General features: G+C 39.6%; 2 protein-coding genes and 1 pseudogene across 2 annotated transcripts; all 3 read right to left on the reverse strand.

Moving 5' to 3' along the window:
- Positions 1–1,058: 1,058 nt before the first annotated feature.
- On the reverse strand, positions 1,059–2,868 carry LOC146486311 (QRFP-like peptide receptor; annotated as a pseudogene).
- Positions 2,869–4,079: 1,211 nt separating this feature from the next.
- Positions 4,080–5,724, reverse strand: LOC146486312 (adenosine receptor A3-like). Its single transcript, XM_085097051.1, has one exon. The coding sequence runs from the start codon at positions 5,722–5,724 to the stop codon at positions 4,777–4,779; it is 948 nt and encodes a 315-aa protein (XP_084953177.1). The 3' UTR covers positions 4,080–4,776.
- A 1,699-nt stretch (positions 5,725–7,423) lies between these two features.
- LOC146486313 (QRFP-like peptide receptor) lies at positions 7,424–8,943 on the reverse strand. The gene has a single exon (XM_085096170.1). It carries the CDS (start codon positions 8,923–8,925, stop codon positions 7,876–7,878), a length of 1,050 nt encoding a protein of 349 aa, XP_084952296.1. The 5' UTR covers positions 8,926–8,943; the 3' UTR covers positions 7,424–7,875.
- Between the last annotated feature and the right edge of the window lie 11,388 nt (positions 8,944–20,331).

A 20,331-nucleotide genomic window follows, 5' to 3' on the forward strand; every position in this document is an offset into this window, starting at 1 on the left:
ATACTGTAAAATCTTGCGGTCATGCAAATAAAGCGATTTACTACTACTACTACTACTACTACTACTACTACTACTACTACTACTAGATATAAACTAAAGTAAAAAGCTGGGCGATACTCGGTGCGAAAACCTGTGTGGTATTTTTTTCTTTTGTTTTCTATCTTTTCTTGCCCCACACGCTATTATTCCACCCGGGGATTATACCTTTTGTTTTTCTTAGTTGTACGTCTTTTTATGCCCAGGATGAGCCAAAAACCCGTTTTGGCTTTAACGCACCATTCTAATTAAATGAAGAAACACTATCCAGAAAAAAGTGCAACAGCATAATGCGGGATCTAAGTTAACAAGAGGCTGAACAAGAACCGGAAAGGTTCCTGCTGTCGCATATCAGAACTTACCTAATTAGCTGTTCACCGAACAAAAAAAATGGCACAAGAGACAAGATACCGAGAATGGTGAGGGAGCAAAAGAGACATCGCCAAGAACAAATGAACGCCATTGACGTCCAGTGAAATCTGTGGATACAATTTCAGGAAGTTAACTTTTTAGCGTATGAACACTTACAACGTATGACCAGCCGCAATATCGCCGGACCAATCTCATTAAAGGTTTGATTGGCAATTGCCAGCAAAGCTATTTTATCAATTTTAGTCGTCTATAAATGAAAAACGAGATAATTTCATTCCGCAATGCATCCTGGTCGAACAAATTCAACATAGATCGATTTAATGTTTTATTTTCATACGATTACTTTTGTTCCTACAGAGTATGGTTTGTTTTCCTTGTGAAAGCGTTCTTTCTAGACCAGATATAAATCTGCCAAATGCTATAATTTTAGGATGTGTTCGATTGACCGTATTCCGGAATATGAATAAGCGAAATAGATTTCTGTTTTTTAAGTAATTTGAGTACACATTTCTGCAAACTTTCCCTGACACATGATATTTCAAGAGTCTTTTCGTACTCCAGTAACTCCTAAAACCTCTGAGGAGGGATTTCTTGTCATTGTTGCATGTAGCCAAGGATGCTTTTTACAAGATCAACTGTTATCAATGTGCGCCAGTCTCAGAAGGAAGTTGAATAACAATACCGCTACAATTAAATGAATGATTTAACATTCAGAAGCGCACATATCACAAATGTCTGTCAAAAGGCAGATAGCATGCTGCTCTTCCCAAAAGGCTGAAAAGGAGACAATAAAATTTGCATACATTATTTCACCAATTATCGAAAGAGAAAATTAATTTGATTCGGAATCCTTTCCAGACGGCTATGACCTAAAAGCTATGTCATGGCTCTTTTAAAATGGTTGAGTTGCTAGTGATTCGAATTTGACAACTGTTCACAAAATCCCAAGAAAAACCACCGTAAATCATTTTATTTCCGAAGAGGAACCATTGTTTAACTTTGACTCAACCTTACAAATAAATTCGTAAACGATTCCACATGAATTGAAATTTGTTTACTTTATATTCGTAGGGCCATGTCGTACATCGTAGCTTGGCTCTCTGGTTGGGAATCCCGATATTTTAAAAGATTCCAAAGGCTCTGACGATATCTTTCATTCAGATGAAAATAAATGCATGGATTAAGTGATGCGTTGGAGTAAAATATAAACTTGACTGCAAAGTTCCAATGGTCTATTCCACAAGGAATTTTTTCCTGCCACGCGAAAAGGTGTAACAATCCAGTGATATCTATAGGAAGTATACACACAACAAATAAAACTATGATGGCCAGAATTTTCTTAATGATCTTAGTGTCTTCTTTTCGCCTTTGCCTTCTGAATGAGGACACTGTTTTCCAAAATGATCTCTGTTTTAGTATAGACCTGAACATGAGTGAATATAAAACCGTAATGACTGCCAAGGGGATGGCAATTAAGATAACTGATATCGCCACGAAGTAGATTCTTTGAGCTTGTAGACTGTCAAACACGGGTTCCCAGCTGAAGATGCAGTATCGTATGTTATTGACTTGTTTGAGACGCACTGTGTAAAAGTAAGTGCCGTGTAGACCCATAGATGTTAACCATATTAGTGGAATAAGGACTCGTCTCCGTCTGGGTGTAATGATGGGGTCTCCATATGGCTAAACCACTCCTGCATACCTATCTACAGTGATGACCAAGATACTTTGAATAGATACAGCGGTAGAAATGTCTTGGAAGAAATAGACAAGTTTGCATAGAATGACTCCAGCAGTCCCGTCTTTGCACGCTGGTGAAGATTTGAGCGAGCTCTCGCGGAACGGCGAATGCCGATACCATTAAATCTGAGATGGCCATATTTGCGATTAGCAAGCTGGTAGTCGTTTGCATGTGTTTGTATCTAGCAACGATGGCGATGAGTGCAGTATTTCCGAGCAGTGAAATCAGCATAATGACAGAGTAACAAGCTGCTTTGATCAGTGTTGAATCCATAGGCTCATCTTTTGTGAATGGCATGCATTTAACTCCAGTTGAGTTTGGGTTCGTTGAATTCTCAAGCGAATCATCCATGGTACTACTCCAACAGCATTAAACGGAGCTATCGAGTTGACTTTCCAAGAACTGAAATAAAAACAAATTGTTGTTTAACGAGAAGCATGCAAGTCTGTGTATTAAAAAATCTTTTAAAATTTCAATAATAATTGATAAGCCCATTGACCATATGGTCGATAAAACATCACGTGCAGTGGTTTTAAAAAACGATAAAACCTCCTTCTTATTAGTATGCGGTGTTTAATGGTTTTTCTCGTATGCTAATTGCCAACGTTCACAAAAGTCATCATTGTTATGAACTCCGTAGTTAACTAACTTGCATAAAAGGATCTTATGGTCTATCGTGTCGAAAGCCTTCTTTAAGTCAACGGAAATTACTCCATTGATGAAACCATTATCTATATTGACAGACCAGCTGTTGGTAGCTTCTAGCAAAGTTGGTAGTGTACTATGCAGAGATCTGAAGCCAGATTGACAATAAGCTAAAAGATCTCGCTCTTTTTTGTTGTTCTCCAGCAGATAAGGAGATACTAGAAACAAGATTGGTGTGACAAGCTATTATCTAAACCACGCAAACTAGATTTGAAAAGTTGTACTAGTACTCAATCTCGTGCTTGTAGTCGAATCTTAAAGTCACTAATTTAAAAGCTACGACGATGGCAACCGCGACGACAACACCTTAAAATAATAGGTTTGACGAGGAAAAACAATCACTCTGCACGTGCGTTTTAAGTTTTGGTACATTTCTCTTGCTGCAAAACAACGGCGTGAATAAACCAAATTCAAGGTTTTGTGGAAAACTAGAGCACACGACGATTAATTTTTCATTCCGTTCTTGTTTAACTTGAACGCCACTCCTACCAAGTTGGATCCTGGGCAGATTGCGTTTTTGTACAAGTTAAACAAGTTGAAATTCGTTGGCGTTGCCGCCACACTGACCGATTCACTAAGCCCCCCTAGGCTTGGAAACAAAGAAAATTAATAAGGCCTCTCGCACCCAGGGCCTGTCTTGTTTCCCTTCAGGTGGGAAGTGGTGGGTAAGGCAGCTGCAGATTTCTTGTTTTTTCAAGGAAGGATCATCAATGATACTCTGTCCGGGGTTTACGTGTTGACGTTGTTTTCTTGGGGAGCTGTTTATTTGGGGTATTTTGTGTAAAGTCTAGTTTGTTAGGGCTTATATAAAAAGGTTTCAGCGCACAGCAAAAAGGGTTACCTTTTCCCTCAAAAATGTTATACAAAAGGATAAGGGTTTGGATTTCGGGGCGGAGCCTCCCTCAAAAAAAAAAAAAAAAACTCCGTTGAGTGTCTCTCGCCCCTCACCCCCTCCCCCTTCTCGCTGTCTTGCTGCAGTCAACAATCATATTTAACAATTACTCTACCAGCGTGCGTTGGATACGAGATGCTACTCGTATCGAACAAGCGCGGATGCATAACTGTTCTATTAAAAACAACACGAACGAATCCCTATATCTTGCTAATTTTGGGGATATTTTCTTTTTCAAATATGCGTACTCTTACCGTATTTGCATGGTATTTATACCCAGCCGCTAAGCCAATCAAACATGTGGAAGTCCCTTTTTATGATAAGCTACTTTTTAATAACAACCAATTAGTTCGGAAAGTGTTCTTCAACAGACGTTGAGTGAACTAGTAGGTGTTTGTCATTGTAATATTTTCAGAACTGTCTTATTTCTTGGTAATGCCATAGATTGTTAAGAGCTGTTGTTATGTTTTTATACCCTTACATCAAGGTATCAAGGCCAGTGTACCTATTTATTTTATTACACAATGTCATATTGTCTAGTTAACGATCACTCACAGCTTTCTTATTCATTAACCAGCCGACATGAATAAATTGCAAGCGCACCGAATGATGAATAAATTAGCACGTACATAGGTATAATTGCCGGTTATAGTCCTTTTGCAGAAGACCCCAATGGTTTAAAACAAACAACAATAAAAGAGATGCCAAACGCTGGTCTGCGAATGCATGTATTCAAAAGTAAATTGTTTTCACAACAAGTTTTCAGCATTGTCAGCGTCCCTTCTAAAATCTAAACGAACCCAGAGTCGGCAAGCTTCGCTCTCGTTACACTCAACTATTCGGCTCGTTGTTTATACAGATAGGCCTGTTTGTTCAGTTGTAAACCTTCCGTGATAGATCGTTTTGTCTGGTTACGTTTTTTTCCATTTATTCTTTTTGAACAGCCTATCTTATCACTATTCCATCTTACCCTTGCTTTAAATATTGTAAACGATCGTTGCGCCGGGTTTCCGCTTATCTTCCTCGGTCCCTAATAAAGGCAACGAAGATTACTTGAACAACAAAACTCTCCTAATGTGTCTGACACGAGTTGCCTTACTTCTTTTATCTTCCAGCAGTAAAGAATCGGGTTGAGAGACGAATTTAAGTAAAGAAGACTTCCTGTAGATGCCCAAACGATTTCCGCTCTCACACCAGTCCATCCATTTACTCTGATTATTATGATGGAGACCAAAAAGGGAACATAACAAACAACCAATGCCAACTGCACCCACGCTATGCTAGAAACCGTCTTCTTGTATTTTCCGATATTCTGTGGCGTCATTCCTTGCTGATTTTGGCGGTCTTGCACCTTAGCTTGGTGCTGCTGCAATGTGAGAATTATCTTCATGTAACAGAATATCGAGATAGATAAAAAGACGACTGAAAGCACAGCTGCTATAGCGAAGAAGATATGTAACAAATGAATCCAAAAGAAGTAAATAAATCTAACTGATATCCCAGCTAGCCAAATACAAACAGTGAGTGCACGAGTTCGCCTCAGTGTTACGACGTTTTTGTATCTGAGTCTCAACTTCAGGGCGAGAAGCCTGTCAACACTGATGGCGGTCGAGGTCGCGATCGACGTTCCGCAAAGAAAAAAACTTGAACCATAATTTATTTGAATAATCTGTTGAATGGAGTTGAAGTTGAAGTTGATCTTTATGCCGCCAGCATTCAGCAGGAGGATGACAAAGAGCGGTTGTGATATGAGACCAATTAAAAGATCAGTTGCTGCCAGACATTGAAATAACAGTTTTGTCAGTGGATGAATAGAAGATGCTTTGTGAAGAGCAATAAGGATCAGAACATTACCCAGAGACGAAATGATGGAAAGAAAAACGTTCAAAGTAGCGTAAGATACAGCTACTCCAGATGGAATTATGTTTGCTTGTCTCAGCGTGCTCGTAAAGTTCCTATTTTCAGTCCAGTTCGCCATTTTTGGCTGTTTCCTAAACGGCTTCAAATCAGAAAACGCAGTTGCTTCACTGACAAACGAATTGGGTTTTAATGAGACCAGTCGTTGTTTAATTTTTGTTAGATGTAGTGCCCTTCAGGTTACAAGCCAGCTTTCGAGGTGACTACACGGCAAAGAACAAAGTTTTACCAGCGTACTTGCTTAAATATACCCATTTTAACCTGTCAGCTGTTTCAACAGCGCGTCTGTGAGTCTGTAGGTTATCGCAATTAAAATGTGGGCATTCATTGGGCACAATTTGGCAGTATTTATGTAGCCACATTACGTTTTTTTCAATTGGCAACATTCACACGGTCATAAATTTAAAAAAAATAAATATACGTAAACAGCAATAATTTTTTCGGCGAAATGGTTCTTGTTATTCAACACTCCAAAATATTTCCACCGTTCGGCTCTGGTAGTTCATCCGGCGAAAAGAGCGCTGCAACTCAAATAACAGCTACATTCGCCATTTTTTAGTGCTGCAATCGTCAAACTCGTTCGCAGGGCCCTCTCTCTCCCTCCCTCGAAGTGAGAGGAACCTGGGAACAAGGTTGTGTTATTATTTTATTGGCATAAGATATTAGCAAGACCAGTTGCCCTTTTTAAAAAAGTGTAGCTAGCTTAAGAATAATGCGAACAACACGACAAACAGAAAACTGAAATAAAAGAAGTTGTCAGTCACAGCAAATTTATTTCCTCTCACCCCACAGAATGTGGTGTTAGTCGCGGGATAGCGCAGAGATACCAGCAAATCTTCTGGAGATCTTTTCTCTTTCCCGCCTAAATTCTCCCTCCCCTTTCCCCCCACCTTTCCCGGCAAATCGACCCATTTCCTGTGCTTTCTGTCTGAACGTTATAAAAGCTTGGGTGAAAGATAGACAAAAGTGCATCTAGGAGCCGTACCATGAATTAGAAGAAACGAAATTTTGTGGATTTAAAGAAAAAGTGGATTTTACATGGGAGATTTCAGGGCGAGCAGTACCTTAGACCGGCAGATAATTTCCGTGTCGGTAGACTCCCGGATAATCCGAGACAGTCGGCATATATGATGAAGGCAACAGATTAGTACGGGATAAGTTCGTCTCATGGATTTGTCAGCGTCAGTAATGTCTGATACGAATAAGGGCCTACCACGGTTCATTATCCACTGGATATTTTTAAAAATGTTTCTTTTTCGAAAGCAGTGCAATCCGTTTCCATTCTAGGATAGTTTTTGAAACGTATTAATTTGATCTTAATTTCAATTTTTACTTTGAAACTCAGTAATTTGTGTTGTTAGTTTACCTTTCCTTTTATTAAATTTTCAATCAAGTTTTACCATTTTAATTTTAATTAGTAAAATAGCTCAAAAAAATAAACTCAGAGAAAAATTTCAACGTTTCCGTAGTTCACTGTTAAGTGAGAAACTGCCTGGCAATGAAATGAACCCATCAGAGCTCGCTGAGTGATCAATCTCAAACCTGAGACTCAGTATCTTTGATCCGTGATAAAAGCCTTTTCCAGATGTTAGGCATTGTTACAAAGATAATTCCTGAATAAGTCTGAGTAGAGAAATAAATTCAATAAAATGTTTGCTTTTATTTACCAGCATGGTTGGTTTCCACAAGACTAATAGTAACGGCGCCAGTTCAAATATAAATAATTTTATTTTATATGGATCAACTTACTTTAGCGCTAAACAAGCTAACGATGCTTTTTACAAGATCAACTGTTATAAATGTGCGCCAGTTTCGGGAGGAAGTTGAATAACAATACTGTACAATTAAATGAGTGATTTATCATTCAGAAGTGCACATATCACAAATATCTCACAAAAGGCAGATAGCATGCTGCTCTTCCCAAAAGGCTGAAAAGGAGACAATAAAATTTGCATACATTATTTCACCAATTATCGAAGGAGAAAATTAATTTGATTCGGAATCCTTTCCAGACGGATTTGACCTGAAAACTATGTTATGGCTCTTTTAAAATGGTCGAATTGCTAGTGATTCGAATTTGACAACTGTTCACGGAATCCCAAGAAAAACCACCGTAAATCATTTTTTTTTTTGCCGAAGAGTAACCATTGTTTTACTTTCACTCAACCCCACAAATAAATTCGTGATCGATTCAACAAGAATTGAAACTTGTTCACTTTAATGCTCGTAGGGCCATATCGTACACCGTCGCGTCGCTCTCTGGTTGGGAATCCCGACATTTTAGAAGATTCCAAAGGCTCTGACGATATCTTTGATTCAGAATAAAATAAATGCATGGAGTAAGCGATGCGTTGGAGTAAAATATGAACTTGACTGCAAAGCTCCAATGGTCTATTCCACAAGGAATTTTTTCCTGCCACGCAAAAAGGTGTAACAATCCAGTGATATCTACAGGAAGTATACACATAACAAATAAAACTATGATGGCCAGAATTTTCTTAATGATCTTAGTGTCTTCTTTTCGCCTTTGCCTTCTGGATGAGGACACTGTTTTCCAAAGTGATCTCTGTTTTATTATAGACCTGAACATGAGTGAATATAAAACCGTAATGACTGCCAAGGGGATGACAATTAAGATAACTGATATCGCCACGAAGTAGATTCTTTGAGCCTGTAGACTGTCAAACGCGGGTTCCCAGCTGAAGATGCAGTATTGTATGTTATTGACTTGTTTGAGACGCAATGTGTAAAAGTAAGTGCCGTGTAGACCCATAGCTATTAACCATATTAGTGGAATAAGGACTCGTCTCCGTCTTGGTGTAATGATGGGGTCTCGATATGGCTGAACCACTCCAGCATACCTATCTACAGTGATGACCAAGATACTTTGAATCGACACAGCGGTAGAAATGTCTTGGAAGAAATAAACAAGTTTGCATAGAATGACTCCAGCAGTCCCGTCAATCAGCCATCTTTGCACGCCGGTGAAGATTTCCGCGAGCTCTCGCGGAACGGCGAATGCCGATACCATTAAATCTGAGATGGCCATATTTGCGATTAGCAAGTTGGTAGTCGTTTGCATGTGTTTGTATCTGGCAACGATGGCGATGAGGGCAGAATTTCCGAGCAGTGAAATCAGCATAATGATAGAGTAACAAGCTGCTTTGACCACTTTTATACCCATAGGCTCATCTTTTGTGAATGGCATGCATTTAACTCCAGTTGAGTTTGGGTTCGTTGAATTCTCAAGCGAATCATCCATGGTACTACTCCAACAGCATTAAACGGAGCTATCGAGTTGACTTTCCTAGAACTGAAATAAAAAGAAAATTGTTGTTTAACGAGAAGCATGCAAGTCTGTGTATTAAAAAATCTTTCAAAATCTCATTAATAATTGATAAGCCCATTGACCATATGGTCGATAAAACATCACGTGGAGTGGTTTTAAAACCCGATATAACCTCCTTCTTATTAGTATGCGGTGTTTAATTTTTTTTCTCGTATGCTAATTGCCAACTTAACGTTCACAAAAGTCATCATTGTTATGAACTCCGTAGTTAACTAACTTGCATAAAAGGATCTTATGGTCTATCGTGTCGAAAGCCTTCTGTAAGTCAACGGAAATTACTCCATTGATGAAACCATTATCTATATTGACAGACCAGCTGTTGGTAGCTTCTAGCAAAGTTGTTAGTGTACTATGCAGAGATCTGAGGCCAGATTGACAATTAGCTAAAAGATCTCGCTATTTTTTGTTGTTCTCCAGCAGATAAGGAGATACTAGAAACAAGATTGGTGTGACAAGCTATTATCTAAACCACGCAAACTAGATTTGAAAAGTCGTACTCGTACTCAATCTCGTGCTTGTAGTCGAATCTTAAGATCACTAATTTAAAAGCTACGACGATGGCAACCGCGATGACAACATCTCAAAATAATAGGTTTGACGAGGAAAAACAATCACTCTGCACGTGCGTTTTAAGTTTTGGTACATTTCTCTTGCTGCAAAACAACGACGTGAATGAACCAAATTCAAGGTTTTGTGGAAAACTAGAGCACACGACGATTAATTTTTCATTCCGTTCTTGTTTAACTTGAACGCCACTCCTACCAAGTTGGATCCTGGGCAGATCGCGTTTTTGTAAAAGTTGAACAAGTTAAAATTCGTTGGCGTTGCCGCCCCACTGACCGATTTACTAAGCCCCATTAGGCTTGGAAACAAAGAAAATAAATAAGGGGTGCCCAGGCCTCTCGCGCCCAGGGCCTGTCTTGTTTCTCTTCAGGTGGGAAAGGGTGGGTAAGGCAGCTGCAGATTTCTTGTTTTTCCAAGGAAGGATCCATCAATAATACTCTGTCGGGGGTTTACGTGTTGACGTTGTTTTCTTGGGGAGCTGTTTTATGGGGGTATTTTGTTTTAAAGTCTAGTTTGTTTTGGCTAATGTAGAAAGGTTTTACTGCACTGCAAAAGGGTTACCTTTTCTGTCAAAAATGTTATATAAAAGGATAAGGGTTTGGATTTCGGGGCGGAGCATCCCTGAAAAAAAAAATTATGTTGAGTGTCTCTCTCTCCCCCACCCCCACCCCCTTTTCGCTGTCTTGCTGGAGTCAGCGGTCATATTTAGCAATTACTCTACCAGCGTGCGTTGGATACGAGATGATACTTGTATCAAACAAGCGCGAATGCATAACTGTTTTATTAAAAACAACACGAACGAATCACTATATCTTGCTAATTTTGGTGATATTTTCTTTTTCAAATATGCGTACTCTTACCGTATTTGCACGGTATTTATACCATGGCCGCTAAACCAATCAAGCATGTGAAATTCGTTTTTTATGATAAGCTACTATTAATAACAACTAATTAGTTCGGAAAGTGTTCTTCAAACAAACGTTAAGTGAAATAGCAGGTGTTTCTTATTGTAATGTTCTCAGAACTGATAACGCCATAGATTTTTAAGAGCTGTTGTTATGTTTTTATACCCCTTAAATCGAGGTATCAAGGCCAGTGTACCTATTTATTTTATTACACAATGTCATATTGTCTAGTCAACGATCACTGACACCTTTTTTATTCATTAACCAGCCGACATGAATGAATTGCAAGCACACCGAAGAAGGAATAAATTAGCACGTACTTACCTATAATTGCGTTAGAGTCCTTTTACAGAAGACCACAATAGTTTGAAATAAAAAACAATAAAAGAGTTGCCAAAAGCTAGTCTGCGAATACATGTACTCAAAAGTAAATTGTTTTCACAACAGGTTTCCAGCATTGTCAGCGTCCTTCTAAAATCTAAACGAACCCAGAGTCGGTAAGCTTCGCTCTCGTTACACTCAACTATTCGGCTCGTTGTTTCTACAGCTAGGCCTGTTTGTTGTGTTGTAAACCTTCCGTGATAGACCGTTTTGTCTGGTTACGTTTGTTTTCATTTATTCTTTTTGAAAAGCTTATCTTATCAGTATTCCATCTTACCCTTGCTTTAAATATTATAAACGATCGTTGCGCCGGGTTTCCGCTTATCTTCCTCGGTCCCTAATAAAGGCAATGGAGATTACTTGAACAACAAAACTCTCCTAATGTGTCTGATACGAGTTGCCTTACTTCTTTTATCTTCCAGCAGTAAAGAATCGGGTTGAGAGACGAATTTAAACAAAGAAGACTTCCTGTAGATGCCCAAACGATTTCCGCTCTCACGCCAGTCCATCCATTTACTTTTATTATTATTATGGAAACCAAACAGGAAACATAACAAACAACCAATGCCAACTACACACACGCTATGCTAGAAACCGTCTTCTTGTATTTTCCGATATTCTGTGGCGTCATTCCTTGCTGATTTTGGCGGTCTTGCACCTTAGCTTGGTGTTGCTGCAATGTGAGGATTATCTTCGTGTAACAGAATATTGAGATAGATAAAAGGACGACTGAAAGCACAACTGCTGTAATGAAGATGATACGTATTAAATGGATCCAAAAGAAATAATAAATCCAACTGATATCCCAGCTAGCCAAATACAAACAGTGAGTGCACGAGTTTGCTTCAGTGTTACGACGTTTTTGTATCTGAGTCCCAACTTCACGGCGAGAAGCCTGTCAACACTGATGGCGGTCGAGGTCTGGATCGACGTTCCGCAAAGAACAAAACTTGAATCATTATTTTTTTGAATAATCTGTTGAATGAAGTTGAAGTTGAGGTTGATCTTTATGCCACCAGCATTCAGCAGGAGGATGACAAAGAGCGGTTGTGATACGAGACCAATGAAAAGATCAGTTGCTGCTAGGCATTGAAATAACAGTTTTGTTGGTGGATGAATAGAAGATGCCTTGTGAAGAGCAATAAGGATCAAGACATTACCCAGAGACGCAATGATGGAAAGAAAAACGTTCAAAGTAGCGTAAGATACAGCTACTCCTGGTGGAATTATGTTTGCTTGTCTCAGCGTGCTCGTAAAGTTCCTATTTTCAGTCCAGTTCGCCATTTTTGGCTGTTTCCTAAACGGCTTCAAATCAGAAAACACAGTTGCTTCACTGACAAACGAATTGGGTTTTAATGGGACTAGTCTTTCTTTAATTTTTTGTTAGATGTAGTGCCCTTCAGGTTACAAGCCAGCTTTTGAGGCGACTACACTTCGAAAACAATGTTTTACCAGCGTACTTGCTTAAATATACCCACTTTAACCTGTCAGCTGTTTCAACAGCGCGTCTGTGAGTCTTAGGTTATCGCAATTAAAATGTGGGCATTCATTGGGCACAATTTGGCAGTATTTATGTAGCCACATTACGTTTTTTCTAATTGGCAACATTCACGCGGTCATAAATTAAAAAATTATAAATATGGGTAAACAGCAACAATTACTCGGGCCGTAAGGCAGCACGAGTTAAGTCTTTGGTCGCGTTATCAAATTATTTTTTTTTATTTTTTGGGTCGCGATGGGCCGAGAGATAAGACTTCTTGCCACGAGTTAAGTTCTCGGTCTCGTTTTATGTATTCGGGCGGTACGAGTTACGTTTTCGGTCGCGTTATCAAATTCTTCGCATTTTTTGTACTCGGGCCGTGAGTACTTAAGTAATTGGGGAAGGGAAGGGGAGGGCCATGATCTCCCTATTCTGCGAGTCGCTATTCTTTCGAATCAAAACATCTGGCGTCGGTTGTGAAGCGTTTGTGAATTAGCGCTGATCGAGAGGGTTCTGGAGTCGTTAGAACAAAAAGGTGATGGCAATGATAGCATGTCGAGTGGCGAAGAAAGCGAAAATGCGACGATGAAAGCCCGTGGATATAGTATAAGAGAAGAGGAGGTAGCTTGAACGTGGTGCACTCGGTTTCGTCTGATTGGCAAGTTAGCGAGGGTGACAGTTGTGCAAGAAATCATGAGCCTTTGGAAGGTTTGTCGCACGAGCAGCACGCGAATGAATTTAACTCCGCGCAAGATGATGTAGATGGAGGACGTGTAAAATGCGAATGCGAAATCGAAACAGAAAAGTATAGCGAGGTTTTGCAGCTTTCTTCGGGCCCTTCGCAATGCAAGATGCTGCAGAATGCTCAGAAAATTCAAAGAATTCCAAAGATTCGAATGCAGACCTCACCGCAAGCAACACCAATGTTTCACAGCATAAGAATGGTCATGTCGAATCGAAATATCGATCGCAAGTGCACGCTGAGGAAGAGGGGGAAAGAGAGACAGTTTCTGACTTAATGAACGCTTGGAATAATAGGGCAGCAGAGGTGCTCGAGGTTTAGGTGCATAGGATCCATTAACCCGTTTTAACTTTCAAAGGTCATCTTTAAGAAATGCCGAAATCCACGTTTGAGAAAACTGCTGCTCTTTAGCTTTTATTTTAATGTCCACGCCTTAGGTTTTCATCCAGAGACTTACACGTTCGTTCGAACTACGCATAATAACATCAAAATAGCCCCAAAAGAAAGTACCGCTAAATAGCTTTGATTTTGGTGACCACAATCAGACTTCATTTTCCAATTTGACTTTATAGAGATGTAATCGGTGTCGGAATGCAGACGGAATGCAGTGGAACTATCTGAACAGAAATGGACCCTGAAGGACGCAAACAAAACATTTCGCATTAAATGGAAAGTACTCAAAAAGTGCAAACCCTATAATAACACTAACAAGAAATGTAACCTATGTCTTCACGAAAAGTTTATTTTAATCTGTAGAAAAGATCTTTGTAGCCTGAACAAATGCAATGAATTACCAAGTTCATGCCCCAGCAGAAATAGATATGTACTCAAAACCTCTCGAATAACGTAAAGTAACCGTTTGTATCATGGCACGTGAATTGTATCACGCCACGTGCATTAGTATGTTATCGCCCAGCAAACGCTTGTTTTAAATCACCAGTTCGAATGATTTCACAAAAACCATGCCCTCATATAAATAGATATCTACCAAAAACCTCTTGTATAACGTAACGTAACCGTTTGTATCATGGCACGTGAATTCAATGACGGCACGTGGAATTGTATTTTATTGCCTAGCAGCTGCTTGTTTTAAATCTCCAATTTTGATTACTTTATATAGCCAGCTTTTGAATCTTTACTGTTCATTCGTTGAAGTTGCCTGATGAGTGTGGTCAGCTCCTAACCATACGAAAAAGAGCTGTAGCAATAAAACGATAAATCACTTCTGAAGCCTGAACTATATCTATCGATTTTGGGGAGGTAGCGATGCTGGAAGTTATCACTGCTAAAATATCGTACGCTTACGTACCAAGCAGTCAAATATGGCCCGAGTATAAGCTGATAACAGCTTCTTGTTTTTTCAGCGAAATGGTTATTGTTATTTGAGACTCCAAGATATTTCCACCGTCCGGCTCTGGTAGTACGGCTCTGGTGAGGAAAGAGCGCTGCGACTCAAATAACGGCTGCGTTCACCATTTTTACTACCGCAATTGTCAAACTAGTTCCCAGGGCCCTCTCTCTTCCTCCCTCGAAGAGAGAGGTACCTGGGAACAAGGTTGTGCAATTATTTCACTGGCATAAGATATTAGCAAGACCAGTCGCTATAGTGTAGGTAGCTTAAGAATAATGTGAACAATACGACGTACAGAAAACTTAAATAATGGAAGCCGTCAGTTACAGCAAGGTGAATAAATAGTGACAGGCCATTCACAGATCCTGCAAATGTGTTGCATGAATCTTATTGCTTTTCCACATGTAGTGTTAAAGAGATTAACTACAGATTGGCTTTAACCAATATATGTCTTAACGAACTGCCTCTCTTATAAGAAATAATTGGAGGTTCTTTAAACATTTCTTTAAGTTTAGGTTGTGATTCTATAAGATGCCATTTTTCCATTAGAATCTGTTTAAGGTTAGGCACAGATGGGTTGTATTGCGTTACAAAGGGCAATTTTTCTTTTTGCACTCTTGCGTTTTCTTTGAGAGCTTTCTTTCTGTCAGAGAATTTGACCTCCGAGAGTGTCATTTCTATAAGGTTGTTCAGGTAGCCTCTCGCTCGAAGGCGTAATTTGAATATTCTTATGTTTTCTACAAGAGTCTCCTCTAAAGAGTTAGTGCTTAGTAGTCTTAGGCCTTCACCTTTCACGAAGGCTTTTTCGACTCCAGGTGGGTGACAGGATTTAAAGTGCGTGTACTGGAATGTTTCAGTAGGCTTAAAATAAGTACGTGTGTCAAGGATAGATTTTTTTTTTCAAACCGTACTCCTTTGTAGATGCATGTATCAAGGAAAATGGTTTCTTTATCAGAAATATCAGCAGTGAATTTTATTGTAGGATGATAGTTATTTGCATGCTCAATGAAGTTGTTGATTTCCTCTCTATTAGTGTCCCATAGGGAAAACACGTCATCGATATATCTCTTCCATACCAACGGCTTTGCACTGTGCTGATCGATAATTGCTGTCTTAGTCCCCATAGCCGTACCATGGGTCTGGAGAAAGTTTTTTTCCATTAAATTGGACAGAGTTTTCTTGTAATATAAGTCTCGGCATTTCTTTAAGATAATGTGTTGGTATAGGGGGCGTTGCCGTGTAAAATGTGTCATATGCATGGCATATGGTCGTGATACCTTCTCCTTGTGGTATGTTTGTATATAGACTTGTAACATCCATTGAGACAACGATTGCATTTTGTGGAACTCTCGTTCCTTAAATGAAGTTACAAAACGACCTGGAAACAAAGGACACAACATTTAAAGTATTTTGCTTAAATGTTCTCGTTCTCGTTCTCGTTCATTTCTTACGCATACTTCGTGTAAACTTATGAAAGGACCCTTCAGTTTGATTATTAAAAGGATAAAGTCTTTTATCTAAAAAGATAACGAAGGTTGAGTTACTGACTTGTGTTTTCATCCAACACAAACCAATATAACTCGTCTTTTTTCTTTTCTATGACAGAGTATAGACATGTGTGACTTAACTCGACAAACAACAAAGCCGTCTTAATGTGTTTCTCGCGAGTTGACTCACTTCTTTTATCTTCCAGCAATAAAGAATCACAGATTTAAAGACGAGTTTCGAAATGGAAACTTCTTAAAGAGAACCAAAAGATACCCTCGCTTATTCCCTCCCATCTGTTTATCTTTACGATTATAATGGAATAAAGCACGGAACATGAGAAACGATCAATATCAGCCATGCTATGCCAGAAACTGTCGTCTTGTAGCGAGCTGTAGTGTTGCGCGGATTCACCGCACCGAACGACAACTGCCAAAAAGACGAAGATTACGGAACCAATAAACACTTGACTTATCTCCATACTTAAAAATCTTATAGAGCACTTTACGAACCGTCTAGAGTTCACATCACAGAAAAAAAGTTGCCTGTAGTGTTCTGCTAAGTTGGCCGGATTCAGCTCACTTCATAGTTTAGTGGCCCAGGGCTACTGTTCAAATGTTGACTTGTTCAATGCCAAATACGAGCAAAGACGTTTGCGCAGCGAAAAATCACAGCTTCGTTATATTTTAGCCCCTTTACGGTTAGTTTTAAAGGTATTACTTTTTGTCTAGGTGGTCTCGCTTCGTTGTTTCAGGCTTTAGTTCATGCCCACGAAACACACCATTTTGCTATAAAGATCGAGGGCTGCTGTCCTACTAGTTCCTCGGGCTTGCTAGTCCTGTGAAGGAAATGTGGATTGCCGAAGTCAAAGAAAAATCTTTAACCTCGTGGTATTTGAATACCTTGAGCTGTGGAATTTGTCCCATCTTTTTACATGATGGCCCACGTTCTCCGGCTAAAATATCACAAATCATGTCTTTCTCTATTTGGTTAGCAAAGAACTTTTGGAAAGAGTCAGTGATATTCGATCGGAACGTTAAGCTCATGATAGCTGTCAAACGGAACATATTCTTTTGTGCCAACATGACTATACTTTTGTCGCTTTTGACTTACTTCGGAACTCATTTTCTGAACAATGATCTTTGCTCGGTTGAAATCATTCACTGTATTATCCGTTTTAGTCCTTTTCGCCCTCTTCTTGTTCGCAAACTCCCTCCACTGCGCCGTATTCGCTACCACATGTTTTTCAGAGCACCACGCCACTCGCAGGGAATCATCATATTGATAGCCGTGGGCCAAGGGGAAAATAAGAATTGTCTCTGTATTTCACTTGGATTTTATTTAATGTTTGTTTTGCGAAAGCAATGCAATTCGTTTCCATTCTATGGTAGTTTTTGAAACGCATTTGATTTTAATTTCAATTTTTAGTTACTAAAATTAATTTGCGTTGTAAGTTTACTTTTACTTTTATTAAATTTTCAGTCAAGTTTTAGCATTTTAATTTTAATTTGAAAAATAGCCCTAAAAATAAACCCAGAAAAAAATTACAACGTTTCCGTACTTCATTGTTAACTGAGAAAGTGCCTGGCAATGAAATGAACCCATCAGAGCTCGCTGAGTGATCAATCTGAAAACCTGAGACTCAGTATCTTTGATCTGTGAAAAACGCACACCGTTACAGAGATTATTCCTGAATAATGCTGTGTTTACACTTGGACACTTACCGGGGTAATCATTTACTGACAAAACCTTGGTACATTTGTACATTGTTTATACTGGCTCAAATAATCGAGGTAAACCTGTCATCGATCACGATCACGATCAAATCGAAATGGCGGCAAATTCTAAAATCCATGCATAAAATGCCCGCGTTTATAAGAGAAGCTGTGGCTCTTGTAGTCCTTGCGTTTCATTTTCTTGTTCTTGAGCTGCAAACTCAAGTCTCAAGATTTCAGCGGCTTTTACTTTTGCAGCACCTTAAGAAGTCGAGGCGAAAGAGATTTATTTTCCTTCAAATTGCTCTTCAAAAGACAAGGCGCGCTAGCCGTGCCTGGTCATGACCGAGAAACCAATTTTAATTTGAAACCCTTTTGAACGGAAATTTGGTTGAAGATTGGTGGAAAGAGAACTTCAGGATATCTAGACGTACGTTTGATTACATTGTCCGAGTGGTTGGTCGGGATTTGGCAAACAAATTAGCAATGCAGAGATGTTAACTTTACCTCTCGAGTTGTTCGTCGTCGTGAGGATTAATGTCTTTGTTTTTTGCCATGACTCGTAGGTAGATAAAAAACAAACGTGAAAATGAAGTTGCGAAAACGTGATCGAATGAGACTGACGCAATCTGGACTCCACGGAATGTGAAATACTATGCGACCGCAAGCGGATATATCTGTCATCTCGACCATGGTTTTCCGACCTAAAATAACCATGCTTGATCACAGGGCTAATCGAACTTTTACATTGGTTAAGGTTACCGGATACCTTCGCGGGTGTCCTTCGCGAAAAAAAAAAATTTGCGCGCTGTTTTAAATGCAACAACCATAAACTATATATCAGTACAAAGCTAATGAAATGTACTATCCGGTGAAAGCCGAAAAGAGAGTGCGTCCCAAAAGCCCAAACCGACTGATGTCTCTTTGAGCGAATTTATCGGGTATGGAATTCGACCGCAGAATCAAAATTACTGCATCATATCAATCACAAGGCATTAATCTTCAAAACCGTGTGAGGCTTTTTCGACATTCCTATTGCAAGCTTGCTTCGCAATTTTACTGTCAATTTTGATGATCATTAACTTACAGATACGTTTTACGACGAAGGCCATTGCGGAAGATCAATTTTGCAAAACAGAAATCCCACACACAGTTTGTTTGCTCGGTGTCTTGGGAATCTTCGGGCCAAATTTCAAGGCAATCCGTCAAATCCTTGTACCTTATAAATTACTTTAAAGACAGCACACTCGCGTTAAAACGAAGTAGGTTTTTTCCGCTTCTAAAGGTTTACAAACATTTCACGCCCTTGCTGCGCCATATTTCAACACTGTGGATGCCGCCGATATCGAAAGCCAATAGAGTTACAGGAGACCTACTGCTGAGTCCCCTGAGATTACTGGTGTCGCGCCGGAAAATAGTTGAGTGCGCGACTGCAGTTCTATTACCGGTCAGAATTTCTCGGATTTCCTTGCGAAATGCCGGGCAGAAAAAATTCTTCGAAGTAAAAGAAAACTGCAGCGGCCTCGACGGTGAGCCCCATCGATCCGAAAGAACAGCTGCAGGCAGAAATGCGGTCACTGGGGTACGTTGAAGGACTATTTATAAGCTTATATACTATTATCCATGCGAATAAATTGCCGTCGCAAGCTTGCAGTTCAATATCCGAGTTTTTTCTGCTTTGCAGGTTTGATGAAGATATTTTCACTCGCAACCTGGAGGCCAGCGTTGAGCCCAATATGTAGGGAGGGAAAGGGCCTTAAACACGGAGCGATCCTATAAAAGGGAAGGACACGCCCCCTTTGAAGCGCTTTGTTGACTTCCAAACGGATCAGTATTATGGTGGATGTCGTCGGTAACGGTCGAGGAAAAAAGAGAGAAGAACTATCGTTTGTAAAATCGAAGAGGGAATCGATTTATCAATAAAAATAAGCTAAACGCCAACTATAAATCTTGTAAAACACCAGAAATTAGCGATATTAACGATAATAACGAAAATAATCAAGTTTCGTAGCCGCAATCGAAATATTATACGAAACTTACCTCGAAATTCGAAAGCCTTCTACCAAACACACAGTACAAAGATCGAAACCATTATAAACTGAAGCCTGCAAAGAACTGGACATCTGTATCCCTCCATCTGAACATGCCGGTCTGTGTTGTTCGCCAAAACTGGCGGGATTTATTAAAATTTGGCAGATGTTTTCCGCTAAATTATAAACGACCGCTCGAGTCGTCATGTTGGGTTCAAGTTCATTACCGCTTGTGTATCTATCGATCACGTACGTGAAAACTAACTCTACTAATCCGCTGGAAGTAGCAGTTATAAATTCTAAAGTTCTATGCACAAGTCAAAAATAAAAACATCTAAACACATTTGTCCCATTTCGTACGTGATCATGCATATTTGCATAATTTGCTAATTCGAAAAATCATCAAAGATACAAACAAAACACGACCTGATGTTGCTCTCATGTATCTTATGGATGAAATGATAATGGCAATGGCTGCCACATCAGTATTAAAATTAGCCAGTACTAAATATACAGTAAGCAATAGAGCGGCCGACTTCAAAAAGATTTCCAGCTCTGTCGTCTTGCGTGCGATCGCTCGCCGCTTGGGGAGACACTTCACTTTTCTCCTCCGTTGCCCGCTCCGTTGTTTGTTCTAGGCTTCGCTTCCGCGACTTTGTGTCCTTA

Source organism: Pavona decussata, unplaced genomic scaffold (genome assembly GCF_977016875.1).
Source record: "Pavona decussata unplaced genomic scaffold, jaPavDecu1.1 SCAFFOLD_21, whole genome shotgun sequence".
Taxonomy (NCBI): domain Eukaryota; kingdom Metazoa; phylum Cnidaria; class Anthozoa; order Scleractinia; family Agariciidae; genus Pavona; species Pavona decussata.